Source organism: Amorphotheca resinae (genome assembly GCF_003019875.1).
Source record: "Amorphotheca resinae ATCC 22711 unplaced genomic scaffold M430scaffold_2, whole genome shotgun sequence".
NCBI classification, from domain to species: Eukaryota; Fungi; Ascomycota; class Leotiomycetes; order Helotiales; family Amorphothecaceae; genus Amorphotheca; species Amorphotheca resinae.
In genome coordinates, this window is record NW_020194472.1 from 2020384 (window position 1) to 2038236 (window position 17853).

The 17853-nt window shown below is 51.1% G+C and overlaps 6 protein-coding genes across 6 annotated transcripts; 5 read left to right on the forward strand and 1 right to left on the reverse strand.

The window, feature by feature from the left end:
* Positions 1 to 2526: 2526 nt before the first annotated feature.
* On the forward strand, positions 2527 to 4331 carry M430DRAFT_33273 (hypothetical protein). Its single transcript, XM_024866330.1, has one exon. The coding sequence runs from the start codon at positions 2569 to 2571 to the stop codon at positions 4126 to 4128; it is 1560 nt and encodes a 519-aa protein (XP_024724240.1). The 5' UTR covers positions 2527 to 2568; the 3' UTR covers positions 4129 to 4331.
* Positions 4332 to 9678: 5347 nt separating this feature from the next.
* On the forward strand, positions 9679 to 10878 carry M430DRAFT_33275 (hypothetical protein). Its single transcript, XM_024866331.1, has 4 exons — positions 9679 to 9895; positions 9978 to 10382; positions 10451 to 10537; positions 10590 to 10878. Exons 1-4 carry the CDS (start codon positions 9689 to 9691, stop codon positions 10632 to 10634), a joined length of 744 nt encoding a protein of 247 aa, XP_024724241.1. The 5' UTR covers positions 9679 to 9688; the 3' UTR covers positions 10635 to 10878.
* Positions 10796 to 11515, reverse strand: M430DRAFT_48078 (hypothetical protein; the record flags this gene model as incomplete). The annotated part of the gene is made up of 1 exon (XM_024867973.1): positions 10796 to 11515. One exon carries the CDS (start codon positions 11513 to 11515, stop codon positions 10796 to 10798), a length of 720 nt encoding a protein of 239 aa, XP_024724242.1.
* A 235-nt stretch (positions 11516 to 11750) lies between these two features.
* M430DRAFT_39699 (hypothetical protein) lies at positions 11751 to 13967 on the forward strand. The gene is made up of 3 exons (XM_024867334.1): positions 11751 to 11928; positions 11979 to 13762; positions 13821 to 13967. The coding sequence occupies exons 1-3, from the start codon at positions 11799 to 11801 to the stop codon at positions 13860 to 13862; spliced, it is 1956 nt and encodes a 651-aa protein (XP_024724243.1). The 5' UTR covers positions 11751 to 11798; the 3' UTR covers positions 13863 to 13967.
* On the forward strand, positions 13897 to 14088 carry M430DRAFT_33277 (hypothetical protein; the record flags this gene model as incomplete). The annotated part of the gene is made up of 1 exon (XM_024866332.1): positions 13897 to 14088. One exon carries the CDS (start codon positions 13897 to 13899, stop codon positions 14086 to 14088), a length of 192 nt encoding a protein of 63 aa, XP_024724244.1.
* Positions 14089 to 16023: 1935 nt separating this feature from the next.
* On the forward strand, positions 16024 to 17461 carry M430DRAFT_48081 (hypothetical protein; the record flags this gene model as incomplete). The annotated part of the gene is made up of 8 exons (XM_024867974.1): positions 16024 to 16058; positions 16094 to 16214; positions 16267 to 16428; positions 16650 to 16735; positions 16791 to 16972; positions 17028 to 17186; positions 17243 to 17336; positions 17386 to 17461. 8 exons carry the CDS (start codon positions 16024 to 16026, stop codon positions 17459 to 17461), a joined length of 915 nt encoding a protein of 304 aa, XP_024724245.1.
* Between the last annotated feature and the right edge of the window lie 392 nt (positions 17462 to 17853).

The following is a 17853-nucleotide window of genomic DNA, read 5'->3' on the forward strand; positions in this document are numbered from 1 at the left end:
TCGACAGGTAAGCCATCTTTGAAGGGAAAAGCCAGCGCCTGTAGGGAATGTGGAGTAGACCCTGCCACAGCTGGTCTTGGCTCCCCTCCCAGCATCTTACTTAGCAAAAGCAGCCAGTTAGACGTGGAAACAACAATTAGTGTACAGTAGTAGTAGGTACGTGGATCTACTCAAGTAAGGTAGCTAGCAGTGAGGGTACGGTAGGCTCATAGCTTCATACAGAGTACAAAATTGGGAAAGCCACTCATTGAACGTCTGCCCTGTTTGTTGAGAAGTGTAACAAAGGGGATAAGGTGCGTACGATGATTTGCTGGCTCCGCACTCTTGAAGTTTTAAATAGCCCTTTGACTTGGGGCCCGCACGAGGGGCGTCGTGTGGATGCGCGCGGACTGCTGCTTGATCGACGGCGGCGCTGCTGATCCGAGCTCAAGAGCACGACGAGGCGTACCGACGTGGTGGAGTCGAAGACGGGCGGGTGGACGGTCGAGGTCTAGTAGTCCTGCTGCGTTGACGGTGGCTGTTGGTGGTTGACAATGGATTATCAGTGGAGGGCGAGGGAGGCAATCATGCAGCGTAACCGCATTGCTGTTGATAACCTGAGTCCTGACCGCTCAATCGCTGCGGGGCAATCCTTCAGCGAGTGAGTAGTGGCACAGCAGGGAGGAAGTAGTCAGGGCGAGAACTGACACACAGAGAGGAACCAGCTCTAAATACTCCAGAAAGGTCCCGAACGACTGGGCAATATTAAATGGACAATGGAACAATGGAATCTATGCAATGCAGAGCGAGCGTTCGGCGACTGGGGTCCCAGGCATGAAGAACGCCGTACTGAGGCGTTGGATCGGTAGTATACACGGAGTAGTTGGTATACTTCTGTACGTATATACGACAGAAGCTTCGCCTTCCCTACCTATCTCTATATTCTATGATCTATAGTCTGTATCGTATGGTATATGGTATATCTACCTACCTACTGTCTATAGCCATCTCTTTTTGTTTAGAGATATATCAAGCCCCTGTCCCTCCCTCGACCCTTCTCATCTTGATCTTGACCCTATTCCCCCGGAATATTCTCAGCGGAGTCCGAGCCCGACTTCAAACCATGTTCCCGTACTGTATGATGTTACCATGTATCCATGTAGCCGGTATCCGGATGCCCTGTGGAGATCCTCCCTAGCTGTTTGTAGCAGCTGTACGGGTTGTAAAATCTGTACGGAGTAAATGGCGTCTCCTCCCAGTCTCTGCCAACCTCCAGTCCCGAGGCCACCTACGGAGGTAAGAGGAACGCATACACAACCCCACGTCTTGGTATATTAGCATATATGTTTCCTGTGTATATGCCCAGCGGCTGTTACGATACAGCTGCTGTAGGGCTTCTTCTCAGATTTTTGTACTTAATCCCTGACACAACCAGGATCCTCTGTCTTAATACCCGTTGTGTCTGCGCTCAGCGGGAAAGCCAACCGTACGGAATACGCTGTATCGCCATGGGCACCCCCGCCTTGCCCCCCTACAATATCAAATTGTGTTGTTCATTTTCCCACAAGAAATCCCTCACTACGGAGGGAGGCAACCAGATTGGTCGGTGGCAGCAATTTGACTATGCATGTTATTTCAGACTGACAGATGGATACAGGATCTTGCGGAGTAGATGAAGCAGTTCTTTGCCACCCATCACAGCCTTATGCACCTCGACGGCTTCCTGACTAGATCAGGATAGATCAGGATCGTTGAAGATCGATTCAAGCTCTTCGAGAAATCTCCCATTGGTCTCAAATGACGGCCGGGGATTTTTACCAGCAATTGAGTACATATCAATGCAACAGTACTACCAAGCAAATGTGATCATCGTGAGTGCATAGTCTGTGCCTATACTTGCATGGCCAGCCGGGGGTTTTCCATGCAATGAGACTCAATGAAACGGCACATGCCACTGAGAAGGGTCGCCCATGAGAACAAGCATCCCCTTCCCAATTCGAGTGTCACATATGCCGGGGGATGGGGAAGATGCGCCTTCGTGAGGAAGTATAGTCATGGTAGGGTAGAACTGCAGTGATTGATAGAACCCATGGGCGAAACTATCGTCATGCAAACATCTGGAAAAATTGGGATTGCAGGTGGATACTAAAAATCCCAGTTCCAAACAGAAAACCGATATGGTAAAAGCACGAACGTCTCGACCTCGAGACAGGGAAGCCGTGGGGCGATTGATTTGACGTGAAGGAGTGATTGGAGAAAGGCGAAGAGAGCGAGAGCTTATAGTGGTGATGAGGGTAATCTAGCAGAGGCTTACTGAACATCTCCAGGCCACTTGGCAATTGTTCTATGCGTGAACTTGCGAAAGGATCAACCACAAAAAAAGTAAAAAGCGGTGAAACTGATACAGAACTTAGAAAAGACCTCGACATGTTTTGAAGAGCAAGGAAGGCTAGCGGCGGGTACGGCGACGGTGCGATTCCAGCGGGGGTCCTCGCTAAGAATTTCATGGATATTTTTAAAAATATTTGCGAGGCATCAACTCGCAACAGCTCCACAACGTCACAGTAATACTACTACTGTACTGCAACGATGTTTGCTGTTCCAGGCTGGTCAGTCTCTTCGAGCAATCTGAAGACACAGACTGCACAACCAGTAAAGGCGACGACGAATAGCACAGCACCTCCAAAAAATGAGGGCACCGAAGAAGCAGCGCGGCCCAGCAAGAAGCGGAAACGAAGCGGTAGCAAGTCCAAGGCTGTTGATGTGAACCCTGCGAACTTGGCAGATCTGTGGGAAACAGTGATTGAAGGGAAGCCAAAAGAGACGAAGGATTCCAAGTCGGCCCAGGAAAAGTCGAAATCAAAGAGCAAGGAGCATGGCGAGAAGCAATTGGCGACGCCCGAAGAAGATGGAGCGTCTGGAGACGCAGACACAGCTCAGGGTGCAGAGGGGGAGGCCGAACCCAAGAAAGTATTCAAGAAGGCAAAGACATTGAAGGAGAAAAAGCGGGAGAAGAAGGCAGCTTTAAAGCAATTGAAAGATTCTTCCACAGACGGTTCTTCCACAAACACTAAAACTACAAACCCTCCTCCAGATAACGATGCGAAGCCTCCACCGCTGCCCACGCCCACCGCAAAACTAACTCCACTACAAGCTTCCATGCGCCAAAAGCTCATATCTGCCCGTTTCCGTCACCTCAACCAGACCCTATACACCACGCCCTCTGCCCACTCCCTGGAGCTCTTCCAGCAGAACCCAGAGATGTTCCAAGAGTACCACGAGGGATTCCGGCGCCAGGTCGAAGTCTGGCCCGAGAACCCCGTCGACGGGTATATCCAGCAGATCAGAACGCGCGGAAAGCAACGCGGTCCCAATCGGGGCGCCGGCGCCCCTGACGGCAAAGACTCCGCGGTGTCACCTCTCCCACGCACCGAAGGCACCTGCCGCATCGCGGATCTCGGCTGTGGGGACGCTGCGCTGGCTCAAGGCCTCCAGAAAGATAGCAAAGCGCTGAAGTTGCGAATTCACAGCTTCGACCTGCAGAACCCCAGCCCGCTGGTGACACGGGCTGACATTGCGAACCTCCCTCTCGAGGACGCAAGCATCGACGTGGCCATATTCTGCCTGGCGCTCATGGGCACTAACTGGATCGACTTCATCGAGGAGGCCTTCCGCGTGCTGCGCTGGAAGGGCGAGCTCTGGGTCGCGGAGATCAAGTCACGCTTCGGGCGCGTGGGCGGCGGCAAGCAGAAGCGAGTCGAGCACTCGGTGGGCAACCGGACGAAGAACGATAAGAAGGCTCTGAAGAAGCAGGAGGAGGAATTCGATGAAAAGGATTTGGAAGTCGAGGTTGACGGGCAGGAAGATAGCAAGCAGGAGACGGACGTCAGTGCATTCGTGGAAGTCTTGCGCAAGAGGGGCTTTGTGCTGCAGGGAGATCCGGATTTGAGGAATAAGATGTTCGTGAAGATGCGTTTTGTCAAGGGGCTGACGCCCACAAAGGGGAAGGGCGTGCCGGCTCCAAAGAGCACGGCGGACACGGGCACCGAGACGTGGAAGAAGAAGCCGAAGGGGAAGTTTATTGATGAGGAGGTCCCGGTTGCGGACGAGGCGTCGGTCCTAAAGCCTTGTGTCTACAAACTAAGATAGGCGTGCTCGAGCAGCACTATGAGCAAGATTCGTGTTGTCAACAAGATAATAGATAGTGGGCTACGAGTTGATAAGGGATTCATAGCAGGAATAGCAAGCAAGGCGTGGGGTCACTTTTACACCAGATAATAGACAAGTTCAACGTCGTTCTTGTCTTATGCTTCCTCATTCATTCATCACGACCTGTAGTGATTTCATGACCGTTATGCAAGCTAGTTAAAGATCCGTCATATGCGCCGCTGACCCTGTCCATACAAGCGATGATCGAACTTGTTTCCTTATGCTGTCTACCGTCCCATACGCCATCCATTCCAGTACTATTTACCCTTGAAATAGCAGCCCGGCCGCATATTCGACGTTGCCTCCGCATGCAGCGAGCGCATTTACGGCCTCCTCTCGGGAGAAACCCAAAGCTACAAGCTGATCGATCGATTCCGGCGGGAATGTAGGTTGTTGAGGTTGAGCCGCAGATGGTGGTGCTGGTGCTGGTGAATTAGAAGGTCCCGATACAACACCAGAACGCCCTCCAATGGTCATACCGCCAGGTCCTGATACTTTCGGTTCCTCCGCTCGTTCCTCCTCCAAGCCCTTTGGTATATCTGCCTCGCCCAAGAAGGGAACCTCGACGCCTTGAATTATAAGCTTGTCTTTTGAAAGGTCTATGCATGCTTGGTGTCTCTTCAACATATCCAGACCGAGTAGTAAATCCACATCCTTTCCCTCCATGACTGTGAAACTGCAGGGCAGGAATAGGCTTCCGATCTTGATCTGGGCTGAGTGTACTCGCCCGAGAATAGCTGCTGTCCCCACACCTCGTGCAATTCCAGCAAAGCGCTTATCCACGAGTCTCATTATGCCACAGGCTTCAGCGCATGCTGGAGACATGATCGTAGCTTGAGCCCCGGAATCGACGAAAGCCTTGACCTTATGTCCGTTGACCTCAACGTCGATATACAGCATATGAACCCGACCGAACACTATTACATCATAAGCATATATGTTTTCAGACGTACCAGGATCGCTAACCTTCAGGGTTGTGCTCGATGGCATTTTGAAGATTTTCCTGTACACGTTCTTCCCGAATCATCTCGGCAATCCTCATCTGCGCATCAACATCAAAAGGATCCGCATTCAAGTCCGCAATCTGCTGCCTCCTTCTGTTCTGTTCTTCCCGCTCCTGGTCTTGCATCCGCTGAAGAGCTTGGGCAAACCTCTCAGGGCTCTCGATCGCATCGGCCAGTTCTGGTCTTTGGCTAATAGCTTGCTGCCTCAGCTCAGGGTTCCCTAGTAGTTGCAAGCGGATGGTTTCCGGGTCTGGAATACCCGGAGCTCCTCTTGCCTGCGAACCGGGTTGCTGACGCGGTGGTTGTGACTGCTGTGCCCTGACCGTATCTCGAACGTGGAGTGCCAGCATCTCCCCATCCCCGATACGTAGCTGTTCCATTGTTTTCGAGTCATCGCTGAGAAGCTGGCCATTGTGATACAGGTGCTGAGAGGTCTTTGGGATTTGGGACTCGGCCTGGATGGACTCCTTTAGTGTGCCAACGTTCATGTCTGAGGGTATCTCAAGAGAGAGAAGGTCGGCATCTTCGTGCGAGGGCGCCGTGATGGTCAGCGTGATTCGCCTTGGCAGAAGCAGAGTGTTAGTTCATTGAAGCTTGACGGGATTCAGAGGGCTACACCAACATTGTAGATTAGATGGCAACACAATGGTTCCGAGTCTAACAAGGTTTTGATTGCTAGGTGGTATCGAAGCGTGGAGAAGCTTGGATAGAGACAGATGCCGAGAAAGCGGGGGAAGGGAGAGCTTTGGACGAAGAGGTTCGCCAGATGAAATCACAGAGATGTTGGAGATGTTGGAGATACTGGAGAGGAGAGATAGCAGGCACAAGGTGACATAATCCACGAGCTTGGGGTCCGGGCCAGTCCTCAACCGTGATGGCTGTAGTTCGCGTGCTGGTTGGGATGGAGGCTGGAGCAAGGCAGAGATCGCTTCGTCTCGTCTCGTTCTCGTTTCGTCTATGAGGCTCTGCGCGACGACGATACAACGCCGACAGAAGCTCTTGATCGACCAAGGCCAAGGAAGCCCGAGGTATGGGACAAAGCTAGAAGTTCCTACTCTTGTAACAAGTCTGTCTGGGCGCCGGCAGGAGTAAGGGTTCTAGTGTTGAGACAGCCAGGTCGGCAGCACTGATTTGCTTCAGTAACAGCCCTTAGAGCCTACTAGCAATACCAGGAAGCTTGTCAATGTCTCGAGGGAGATCAGTCTATAATCCTGCTTTTCATCGGGGTATTTAGATTCAAAGATTGAGGAAGAAACAAGTACGTCTCTAAAGTATCTTGGGGGGGATTCGTCCTAGTTCAGACTCCTTGGGCAGTCCTCCTAAAGCTACACACAAGATATACACACATTGAAAACAACTCCGCGATATTGATCCATTTTACCTTGAGCTGCATTTCTAATATTGGTTATTGAATTACTGCCTACTATAGGTGGTACCAGGCTTTGTCATAGGGGCCGAAGATCAAGCCTTCAGGTGTACTGATTTCAGGACTAGAAAACAAACTGTACTCTGTAAGATGCCCTCTAAAAGGACATTATTTTACCCTTTGTTTGATCAGTTGTATCCCCTTTAGAATATCCATGCTGTAGTTTAGTATTAATTCCAGTGGTTGAATGCCCCCCTATCTAAACCCTTTGTTTCGTAGAATCACTGCAGGCCCGTTAGTAGCGTAACACCCTTCTTCCCTTACTAACCTGTTAAGAGCTCGTGGAGCCACCTATAAGGCTGATACGACCGTCTATGGTGTATAGTTAAGAGCCGCCTCAGCCGCGTTCGACTGTGCCGTAAACCACGGGTAGTAAAGCACGCGCTCTCCCGACACCTGTACCCGAAGTTGTAAAGCACAGTTAACCCCTTGTTTTATACAAGCATTCTATCCTTTTGCCGCGCATGCCGACGACGATTTGCCCGCACATTACATTATTGGCGGCATCGCTGATAGATACATGATCTACCGAGCTCAGAGATAGGCTTGTGTTCACGAGCAGTATTGGGTGGCCCACAGACTGGTTCGTACTACGTAGAGCGCCCCCCAGATTGACCCGTGGAACCATGCCGGAACTTAACACTTTAAACAGCGTATGATACGAAGTTAAGCTCAAATTGCAGTTGTAGGGTCATCATGTCATCCGACCCGCACAAGTACCGCAGCAACAGCTAAAGATCCGTTTAGCATGTGAGGCATGCTACAAGATTCGATACCAGATCCCTACAGGCGGTAGTTTTGTCAATCCTGCCAAGAAACCAGACGGAAATGCCATTTTGCCCCTCGCTCGAAAGCCAGCCGTCCCCATCTTCCTCGTTCCGGCAATGACATGCTGGGCCCAGGAACGGCATTGATGGATCGCGAGTGGCCAGGCTCACCTCCGCTGGGCACATAATGACCGCGCAAGGCGTACTCACAGCTTTCAACTGGCCGGATTTCACCAACTTTGCAGCTACAAAATACTTCAACGAAGATTACCTGCCCTCCAGAGCACATCCGGACAAGTCCCAGAGCGGTGACTATCCATTCCCTAACCCCCAAAGAGACAATCTGGGTCAACTTCATTCAAACTGCACGTTCAACTCCGCGTCGAACCGAGTTGGCAGCCGACCATCGAGCTCGGCCTCGCTCGAATGCTAAGCAGCATACCCGCGTCCCACGTCGATCAATGCATAACGGCCGTACGCTGCTACAGCTCGGTGTATTTCTTCGGCCGGTTTGCAGACGGCCCGGAAACGTCTCGGCTGGCTGTCGGGCGCCTACAGCAGACTAGAAGCACCATGTGGGCCAAAATAACTTTGGTCCGGTAGCTTTCTTTGGTGGGATGCTTAGAACGGTTGAAGTAGGTTATATCAAGCGCGCTGGGTACAGTCTGGAGGGTGGAGCTGTGCTTATCGAATCCTTAATGACAGACAAGAGTCGCTTGGGACCCCTTTCTTTGTTAATCCCATGTGGCGGTCGACCATATACCGAACTTGAGTTTCAAATGGCCGTACGCATCGCATCCAGACTTCTGGCAGGGAGCTTGGAAACCTCTATTCGTGCCTGAGAGGCGGGCACAACTAGCCATTGATACGGTACTTGAGAACCTCTCCTAGGAGGCGCTGAAGAGTCCGCAATAGGAAGTCCGCGACTTTAACTAACTTCGTCTTCCGTTGAGTCCATAATGGGTCTAGGATTCAAGGGTCCTAGAGAGACCTGTCTTTTAAGTGCAGCACCTACTTGGTACAAGACATCATCCCAGACATCCTTGATGCGCTCGCCATGCTCGCTATTGCAGGTGAGGCTTGAATACTAACCAGTGCGGTTGTCTGCGATTATTGAACATGCGCTGTGTGCAAAGCCATGATATATGCCACCTTGAGCATGATCACAAGCATATACTGTGAAGAGAAGTTGCAACAAGCCCATAAGGTACACAGGATGACGGAAGTGCCCGAGGGCCAGGTGCCCGGAGGAAGGTATACTGTTTGAGGACCGCACCTAGGAATGTTGTCGCAGGGTCCTTATGTATATACACTCCTGCGAGAATTGGAATCTGGAAAGAGGATGATGATGAAGAAGGTTTTATATGAATACGGAGAGAACTGAAGACCAGAGGATCGTTTGGCACACCGTAGTCGGACAACTTCGAACGACGATCACATGATATCGGTGGCCCATCATGGCTCAAGGTACCTTACCTTACGCGGGGGGGTAGAGGTATAATTAGGCAAGGCCATACCAGCTTAGATGTGTGTCTATACCTACGTTAGTTCTAATAGATCTAATAAATAAGATAAGTGCTTTTAATAGAACTCTACATACATACCTTAGGTAGCCACCGTGACTCGTCTTCTCAACCGCCCACGCGCTTCACCAGTTTGCAGTTGGTCAGCTACCTTATGCAGATAGATTAGAAAATAGCTAAGTAGATTAGATAGGAGTAACAAGTAGGTACAAATTGGCGCGCATAAAGGCTATACAAAAAGTACGTGCAGGGCGTGCCAACCAAACGCTCAAAGCACATATGGCCCACAAGGCTGCTAGCGCCTCTCCACGGTTGGTGGCGTTGATTCTCACGCCAGGCAGTGAGTGGCTCAGTCGTTGACTTGACCCGTGGGAACTTGAATAATGCATCGAGACGCTCATAGTCGTCGGGACATACACAACATATATATACACATATATATCTATATGTACCCAAACTCTCTTCGCCGTGCCTCCTACTCAGTCCTAACCTCTCCGCGCAATACCCCAAGGTACCTACACTCACTACCTTTCACCTAAGGTACCCCGCCTACTGGAAACGTTCAAACGCAACACCCCGGAGCATCAGTCATCCTATTCTCCTGTTAGAGCGCCCCGTCTGCTATTGGGTTTTACTTAGTCTCCTCGTACACGGGGCATCGTCTATCGTCCTCACCTCCGCTGAGTCTACCTTTGCCATACTGCAATGCCTCGTAATCTGGCAGAGGAAGCGGCGCACGTTGCCGCAGCGGGGGCCGTTCCCTTGACAGAGAGTCCGAGTATGGTGACAGACGAACCCGACAAGGCCGATGAGGATCCTCCGGCATACCAGAGGGGGTTTGTCATCGTCCCCGAGGACCAACACTTCAGAGGACCTATGAATCTCCACCCTTACACGCGCCCCCTCACCATCGCCGATCTGGAATCTGTGGTGGCTCTTGAGAACGCGGCGTTCCCCAACCCAGAAGAGAGGGCAACGAGGGAGAAGGTGAGCGCGTTGCATCAGTCCCACTCCTGGGACTGCCTACGTGATAATCTACTCGTTTCCGCTGGTCACTGACACTCAACAGTTCATCTACAGGCTCACCAAGTGTGGCGAGCTCTGCCTGGGGATGTTTTGCACTATGGTGCCAGGTTCCGGCGTCGAAGCCGAGACGTTCGCAACTGGTCGGCCAGTAGAAACCAAGCGAAGAAACGGAGCCATCAGTGTACTGATCGGCCATATTGTCGCAGCCAAAACAACAACCCCGTTAGTTACAGATGATTCTATGGATTATCCCCGTGATTGGAACTCCGAAACCCCAACTCCTTCGAGACTTGGCCACCAGGAAGGTGGAAGGACCATTGTTCTCCATTCTGTAGCTGTTCTACCACGGTTTCAGGGACGAGGTCTTGGGAGCGTCCTCATGATGGCTTATATGCAGCAGATGAATGGCGCTGGTATAGCGGATCGACTGGCTTTGATTGCTCATGATGTGAGTATTGCCCTATTTCTTGACCGTTGTCTCTCCCCTCTCTTCTCCAATGCTAACTCGATATATAGCATAAAATACAATGGTACGAGAAACTTGGCTTCACCAACCAAGGGATGAGCAGTTGCCAATTTGGAGGGGGCGGATGGTACGACATGGTAAGTTGATCTTTGAGAGAGAAAGGATGTACCAATTAACATAAGCCTCAAGGTCTTTGATTTGAAGGCACTGGAACCAAGAGCAGCATATGGCTAGGTAAGCTCCCTGGATCTTGTGGCGGACGGTCTTTCTGTTGATACCCAAATTTGGATTTTAGTGCAAGGTACAGTTATAAGGTCTTTGCACATTTCAGTTAGGCTTGGGATTGGCATCTCCATCAGATCGCGGGTATTAGAACCGAGTACCACATTGTCTGTCTAATCACTCGCCTTGTACTTCGCTCTGTACTCTTCCAATCGCTTGATATCCTCTTCTGATCCCCTTCCTTTCAGACCCCCAATAATGTCGTCCAGTGTCAAGATTGATAATACGGGAATACCATACTCCTTCCTGATTTCGCCAATAGCACTCGGCATAGGCTTAGTATCATCCCCATCTGGTGACGGCAGTTTCTCCATACGATCCAACGCTACCAGGATACCCACCACAATGCCCCCCTCCTTTCGGATTTTGTCAATTGCTTCCCTCTTCGCGGTCCCAGCGGTGACAACGTCATCCACAATCAAGATCCTCTTGCCCTTCAACGGAGCTCCCACAATATTACCCCCTTCCCCATGGTCTTTCGCCTCCTTCCTATCAAAAGAATAGCAGATCTTTCCGTACTTCTGCGGAGCCAGTTCTGCCAACTTGTCTGCAGTCCCGGATGCTAACACGATTCCCTTGTATGCCGGTCCAAATAAGATATCGAACTCCAGAGGGGCGGAAGAGGATTCTGTCTCGAGGATTGTTTTCGCGTAGGCAGTCGAAATGGCGCGCAGCAGATCTGCACGGTAGAAATCCCCGGCGTTGAAGAAGTAAGGTGATATGCGCTTGGACTTCAGCTCGAAGCTGCCAAATTTGAGGACCCCGCCATCGATCGCGGCCTTGAGGAAATCAGCCTTGTAGGGGGGGATCTCGGGAGACGAAGACGAGCCCATGATGGAGATGTGTAGGAAGCGACTGGTAGAACGGAACTGTTGCAGATGAAGGATGGGAGAGCAACTTGAGTGTGAAATATTGTTTATGTTCTACTTGTACTATCCACGAGGGAACCTTTCACTCCAAAATTTCGACGTGGGGCAGCGCTCGGCTAGCGATAAGATTAGAGACTAGCGCTCTGGCAAAATCAGAATTTCTTAAGACACCGCCAGAAATCTTCGAATTTTTAAACATCGCCATCATTGATTTCGACTTAAAGAGTCGACACCTAGGTTGCCCACCATGAAGACCACTTGGAAGGATATTCAACCGGTGCCCACGTCTCAGGAATTTTTGGATATCGTCTTGAGTCGAACCCAACGACGGCTACCCACACAGATCCGTTCAGGATTTCAAATTAGCAGAATCAGAAGTACGAGATGAAATTTCCCCGGGGAGCGTCTATATGCTAAACTACCCTAGATTTCTACACCCGAAAGGTCAAGTTCACGCAAGAAACATTCACCGAGAAGCTTTCCCTTATCTTGGATGGCTTCCCCCGCCTGCAAGACATCCATCCCTTCCACAAAGACCTTCTCAACACTCTTTACGATGCAGACCACTTCAGAATAGCTCTCGGGCAGCTGTCCACCGCGAAACATCTCATCGAGATCGTATCGAGAGACTATGTCCGACTTCTCAAATATGCTCAGTCCCTTTTCCAATGCAAACAACTCAAGAGAGCAGCATTGGGTCGAATGGCCACCATCTGCCGAAGGCTCAAAGATCCCCTCCTCTACCTCGATCAAGTCCGACAGCATCTTGGTCGTCTCCCTTCCATCGATCCCAATACGAGAACACTGCTCATCTGTGGGTATCCAAACGTGGGGAAATCAAGCTTTCTGAAGAGCGTAACGAGGGCCGATGTTGATGTCCAGCCGTATGCCTTTACCACCAAGAGCTTATTCGTTGGTCACTTTGACTACAAATACCTTCGCTTCCAGGCAATTGATACCCCTGGTATCCTAGACCACCCTCTCGAGGAGATGAACACCATTGAAATGCAGTCCATCACCGCTATCGCCCATCTCCGATCCGCTATCCTTTATTTCATGGACCTCTCAGAGCAGTGTGGATATACAGTCCAAGCTCAGATGCAGCTCTTCCAGAGCATCAAGCCTCTCTTTGCAAACAAGCTCGTTTTCATCGTCATTAATAAGATTGATGTTACTAGACCCGAAGATCTCGACGAGGAGACCCAGGCCCAGCTCCAAGCGCTCTTGAAACCCGGAGATGTCGAGATGCTACAGCTCTCGTGCACTACCTCTGAAGGTGTCCAAGAAGTTAAGAATGCTGCGTGTGAACGCTTAATCGCGGATCGCGTAGCGCAAAAGCTCAAGGCGGGAACGAATACCAGCGGTGCCGTTGGTGGTAGATTAGGAGACGTCCTTGCGCGGATCCATGTCGCCAGACCTATGGACGGGGTTGTCCGAGAGACTTTCATCCCTGAAGCCGTCAAGACGTTGAAGAAATATGACAAGAACGATCCGGAACGGAGAAAGTTGGCCCGGGATATCGAGGAAGAAGAGGGCGGGCCAGGAGTCTACAACGTCGATCTCAAAGACAAGTACATCCTGGAGAACCCCGAATGGAAGCACGACAAGATTCCCGAAGTGTTCGACGGCAAGAACGTCTACGACTTCATCGACCCCGACATCGAGCAGAAGCTGGCCGCCTTGGAAGAGGAGGAGGAGAAGCTAGAGGCCGAGGGCTACTACGACTCCGACGAGGAGCTCGAAGACGCCGAGGACGCCGAGATCCGCATGAAGGCCGACCTGATCCGCGAGAAGCGCCAGCTGATCCGCAACGAGGCCAAGATGAAGAAGTCGCTCAAGAACCGCGCCGTCATCCCCCGCACCGCCATGCGCAAGAACCTCACCGACATGGAAGACCACCTGGACTCGCTCGGCCTCGACACCACCGCCATCGCCGCCCGCGCCCGCTCCCAGTCGCGTGGCCGCAGCGTCCTACGCTCGCGCACCGGCACCGAGGATGCCATGGACATCGACGACCCTGGCTACGAGGCCAAGATGCGTGCCAAGAGCCGCGCGCGCAGCCAGAGCAACCGCCGCGACGACGGTGTGCAGAACGAGGTCGTGCGCAGCAAGGCCGAGAGGGCGCAGAAGATCAGTCAGCGGAAGATGAACCGCATGGCGCGGCAGGGAGAGGCCGACAGGCACATCAGTACCGCGATGCCCAAGCATCTAGTAAGTTCTTCAAGTTCACCCACCCCTCTGCCTTCGTTATTGCTAACAAGACACGCAGTTCTCCGGAAAGAGAGGCATGGGCAAGACGAACAGTCGTTAGTGGGAGGGCGAACCGTAATGTCAACGCGTTGTCAATGTCACAGCTGTCTGCTTCAGCTTCCTTTGTTTCAGGCATGGAGTTCTGGGAGGGAAAAGATAGATATATTATTGTATGGGGCTTGCTTCTGCTTTCCTTTTTTCCTTTGCACTCGTCAAGGTTGCATGGGTTTTCATCAGTGTCACGAACAGATTATACCTACGACCTTACCATACCTCATCTTGCCTAAATTGGGCGTCCCGTCAAGACAGAATAGCCATACAAATTCTCACCAAGAAGAAAATCAACACTTGAAATCGTAGAATGGGTGTATCAGAGTATGACTCTACTGCAGTTTACTCCAGTCTCGGTGGGTTATGAATAGACAATGTGTGAAGGACAGCGCGCGTATTCGGATGGCTTGTGAGATACAACTTGAACATGCCCAAATATCTAGACGCCGTCAACCACCTAATCTCCGTCCTGAGATCGACGCAAACTGGACTTGCTTGGCCCAGCTCGCAAGCTATAGTGGTTAGGCTGCAATGCATCGAATTTAAATGCTGTTCAGGGAAGACAAGACTATTGTATTCACAAGGTGCAGAGCTGGAGAGAAAGCTCCTTCCCAAAGCCTTCTCTTAAGTCTTTATCAACTTCCGGTAGCGAGAGATGGGACAAGATTATGCCCTCGTGGCTGGAAGACCGAGTGCAAGCGGGCCCCTCACCGCCAGTTCCAGGAACTAGGGACAACGGCGGCAGCTATGAAGAAATAAGTAATCGTCCAGTTCTTTCTGGTATAGTCATCCACGATCCCTCCGTATCATATCGGCGGACGCTTGCCGGCTCGTGGCGAGCCGAACTAGAGGGGGCTTCATTTCATTACTCTGTGGATATCGTCGCCACACTCCTTGGTACACGCAACTTCCCAGGTATATATGCACTGACGATTTCTTGGAGGAAATCACTGTAAAACTTGCCTCGAAAGATCCTGAGCATTTCCTGACTTGGGAGGCCCAATTAAAAACGGCGAGGCCGAAGTACACCACCAGGCCGTGAAGGAGCTGATTGCCCTCAAGCGAAACTCCTGATGCTTGAACAGCAATCCACACCACTTTCCAGGTCATTCTAGCCGAGGGGTAGCCCACGGCTCAACCACCAATTGCCCATACTGCAGTGCAGATGGGACGCACTGTTGCACTCCTCTTCCCCAACATCCAGGCCCTGTGCTGCCGTTGTGTAGATGATAGTTGCATATCCATGCGTGTAATATGACTTAAGGATTCCCAAGAACCACACTATCGGTTTTCTACATCCCTGCGTGTAACGGCCGTAGTTTTGGGGTTCGGGTGCGGGACGTAGACCTACTACTATCCTCTCATCAGACTTCTGCCCTAATTTTGTCAATGAAATCGTTCACACGCCGTTTTACGCCCGAAGGAGATGCTCAAGAGCCGAGCTAGGCCAGAGGGCAGTGCCGCTGATGTGACAGATGACAATTATTTTGCGTTAAATTGATTGGACGGCGAGAGAGACCATAGAGGGTCAAGAAGCTGGCTTTGAAATGGAGTTGTGTTCCTAAAAGCCCGGTCAGCTACTTGAAAAGTGACGTGGGAGCACAGCATGAGTATGCCCCAGGACCTTGTCATGTGCGAGGAGGTCGGCGGCCAGCGAATGACGATTTTTCAGAGCCCTGAACTACTCCTTTTGAATGGAGAATAATCGCATAACTCTCTCCTGTTGGCTGCTTACCCCTCCATTGGTAAATATTTGAGGCCGTCTCATGTTGGTGGCCCAAAAGGTACGCGTCGCGGGGCCTGGTAACTCCCTCAGCAAATCACACTGGTAGACTACAGTATGTGTGCGGCCCATATTCTTGAACTGGTTGCTTTTGGGTAGACATTACCTGAGACTTGTGACAGGAATTCGACGGAACAGGGGACCGGATAGGCTGCCCCCACACACCCAGAATCCCGATGGCGGACCATTGAGCATCCAAGATTCAATGCTCTTCTATCGACTAAGAAGATGACTTCTCATGAGCCATTACTTCGGAGGAGATGGTCTTCGAAAATCGTACCTCCTATAATCTAGTTACGTGGTAGACTTCCGCGTTCTTATAATCCAACTTTTGTTTTCCTTATTGACCAAACGAAGGCGAGGTCTGAGGAAGTGTTTGCGGGTAATAATGGCGAGGCAAGCCCCCCTTTCTCCCCATCCTAAGTGAGAGACGAGCGCTAAAAGAGACACGGAGAAAGCCACCCAGAAGAGAATACAGCAGAACTTGACGAAAGGTATTTGGAGACGGTCTTTTACCACAATCGAGAGTATCAGCAGTATGCGATATCCAACCTGAGCTATCTTGCTCCTACAGATGAGGTAAGACACCCGATGAAGAGCCAGTAGCTACTGCCTCTTAAGCCATCTTCAGGACGAAATCGAACGACTTCACATCATGCACGATGTGCTCAGCAGGACATTCGACGGTCGACTTATTTTCCCGCCATTGCCTCGACCGAGAAGGATACTTGATTGCGGCTATGGAACAGCATCATGGGCATCTGAAGTGGCAGAGCAACACCCCCGATGCGAGGTACGTCGTACACTTTCCTCAAACGTTTTCGGTCCCGTTACCATGCTGCTGGAAAAAACGTGCGTTTTCCTTCTTTTTTCCCCCCGAAAGCTTGATCATCGACGTACGGATGCTTCTTGCTTGGTGTCTACTTAAACCAACTGTAACCTGGTTATGTTCCAGTTCGGATCGCGAGAACTCTTCAGAGATCTCAGACAGACTGACATGCGGATTCACCATAGGTCATAGGAGTTGATATAAATCCATCGATGCAACCGGAAGAAATGCCGGAGAACCTCTACCTGCAAGTAGATGATTTAAACCGGAGGTGGGCACTTGCCAGCCAGAATTTGAAAGCAGTAGGGCTAATACAGAGCGAACAGGTTCACATTCCCATCCCACAACTTCGATCTCGTTCATTCTCAGATGATGGCCCCGGGGATACATTCCACCCGGTGGAGGCATTATCTTCAAGATATTTTCCGTGTTACGAGAGGTGGAGGGTGGTGCCAGATGGTTGAACTATACTTTAATGTCCAGTCAGACAACGGAAGCCTGACCGACGGTCGGTCACCACATAACTTTTGGCGTACGGAGGTTGACTGACGCCTTCTGAACAGCTCATGCCTTACAGCAGTGGAGCTCCAGATACCTCGAGAGCATGGAAGGCTTGAAAGACCTGCGGGTCCCGCTCCGACTGGCAAACTTGATGAGAGATGCGGGATTTGTCGACGTCGAGCATCGCATTATCCCACTGCACACTTGTGGCTGGTCGACAGGTTGGTTACACATTTCCATGCTAGGGGGGCTCAATTCTGATATGTTGACCACACAGACCAAAGAGAGTACGAAATTGGTGTTGCCAATCGAGAGAATGTTCAGCGCTTGCTTTCCTCTATGGCCTTGTATCCTTTCACCGAGAGATTGGGGTAAGGCTTCTTCACCAGCAGCATCTCCAATGCTAACATGGTTTGATAGGATGCCGATCCAGGACGCGCACCTTCTGATAGCTCGGGCACGTCTGGAGGCCGATAATCCTGCATTCAAGGTATGATGATCCACTTGCACAACGGATTGGGGTTTTCTAACCCCGTTCGCAGGCGTACTTTCCCCTATATGTTTGCATTGGCAGGAAGCCACGCTCTCATCGATGATGGAACGAAGGTATAGGTCAAGAACCTATTTAGAATGAGAGTCGAACCAAGTTCCACAACCAAGTCAGCGAAGTGTATACCTTGAGGAGCATGGATCACACAACATATTGATGATTGGTTAGGGTTCCTACGAACCTGGATGCAGCTCAGTAGGCCGCGAAGAGGAGTCAAGCCGGCTTCCTCACGCCTGTGTATCCTGATGGTCCTGTTTTATGATCCAGTCGGGTCCTCTTATGGTTCTCGTGGTATTCAAGGAAAAGGGCGAGGAATGAGAGATCTTCATTTTGAGACG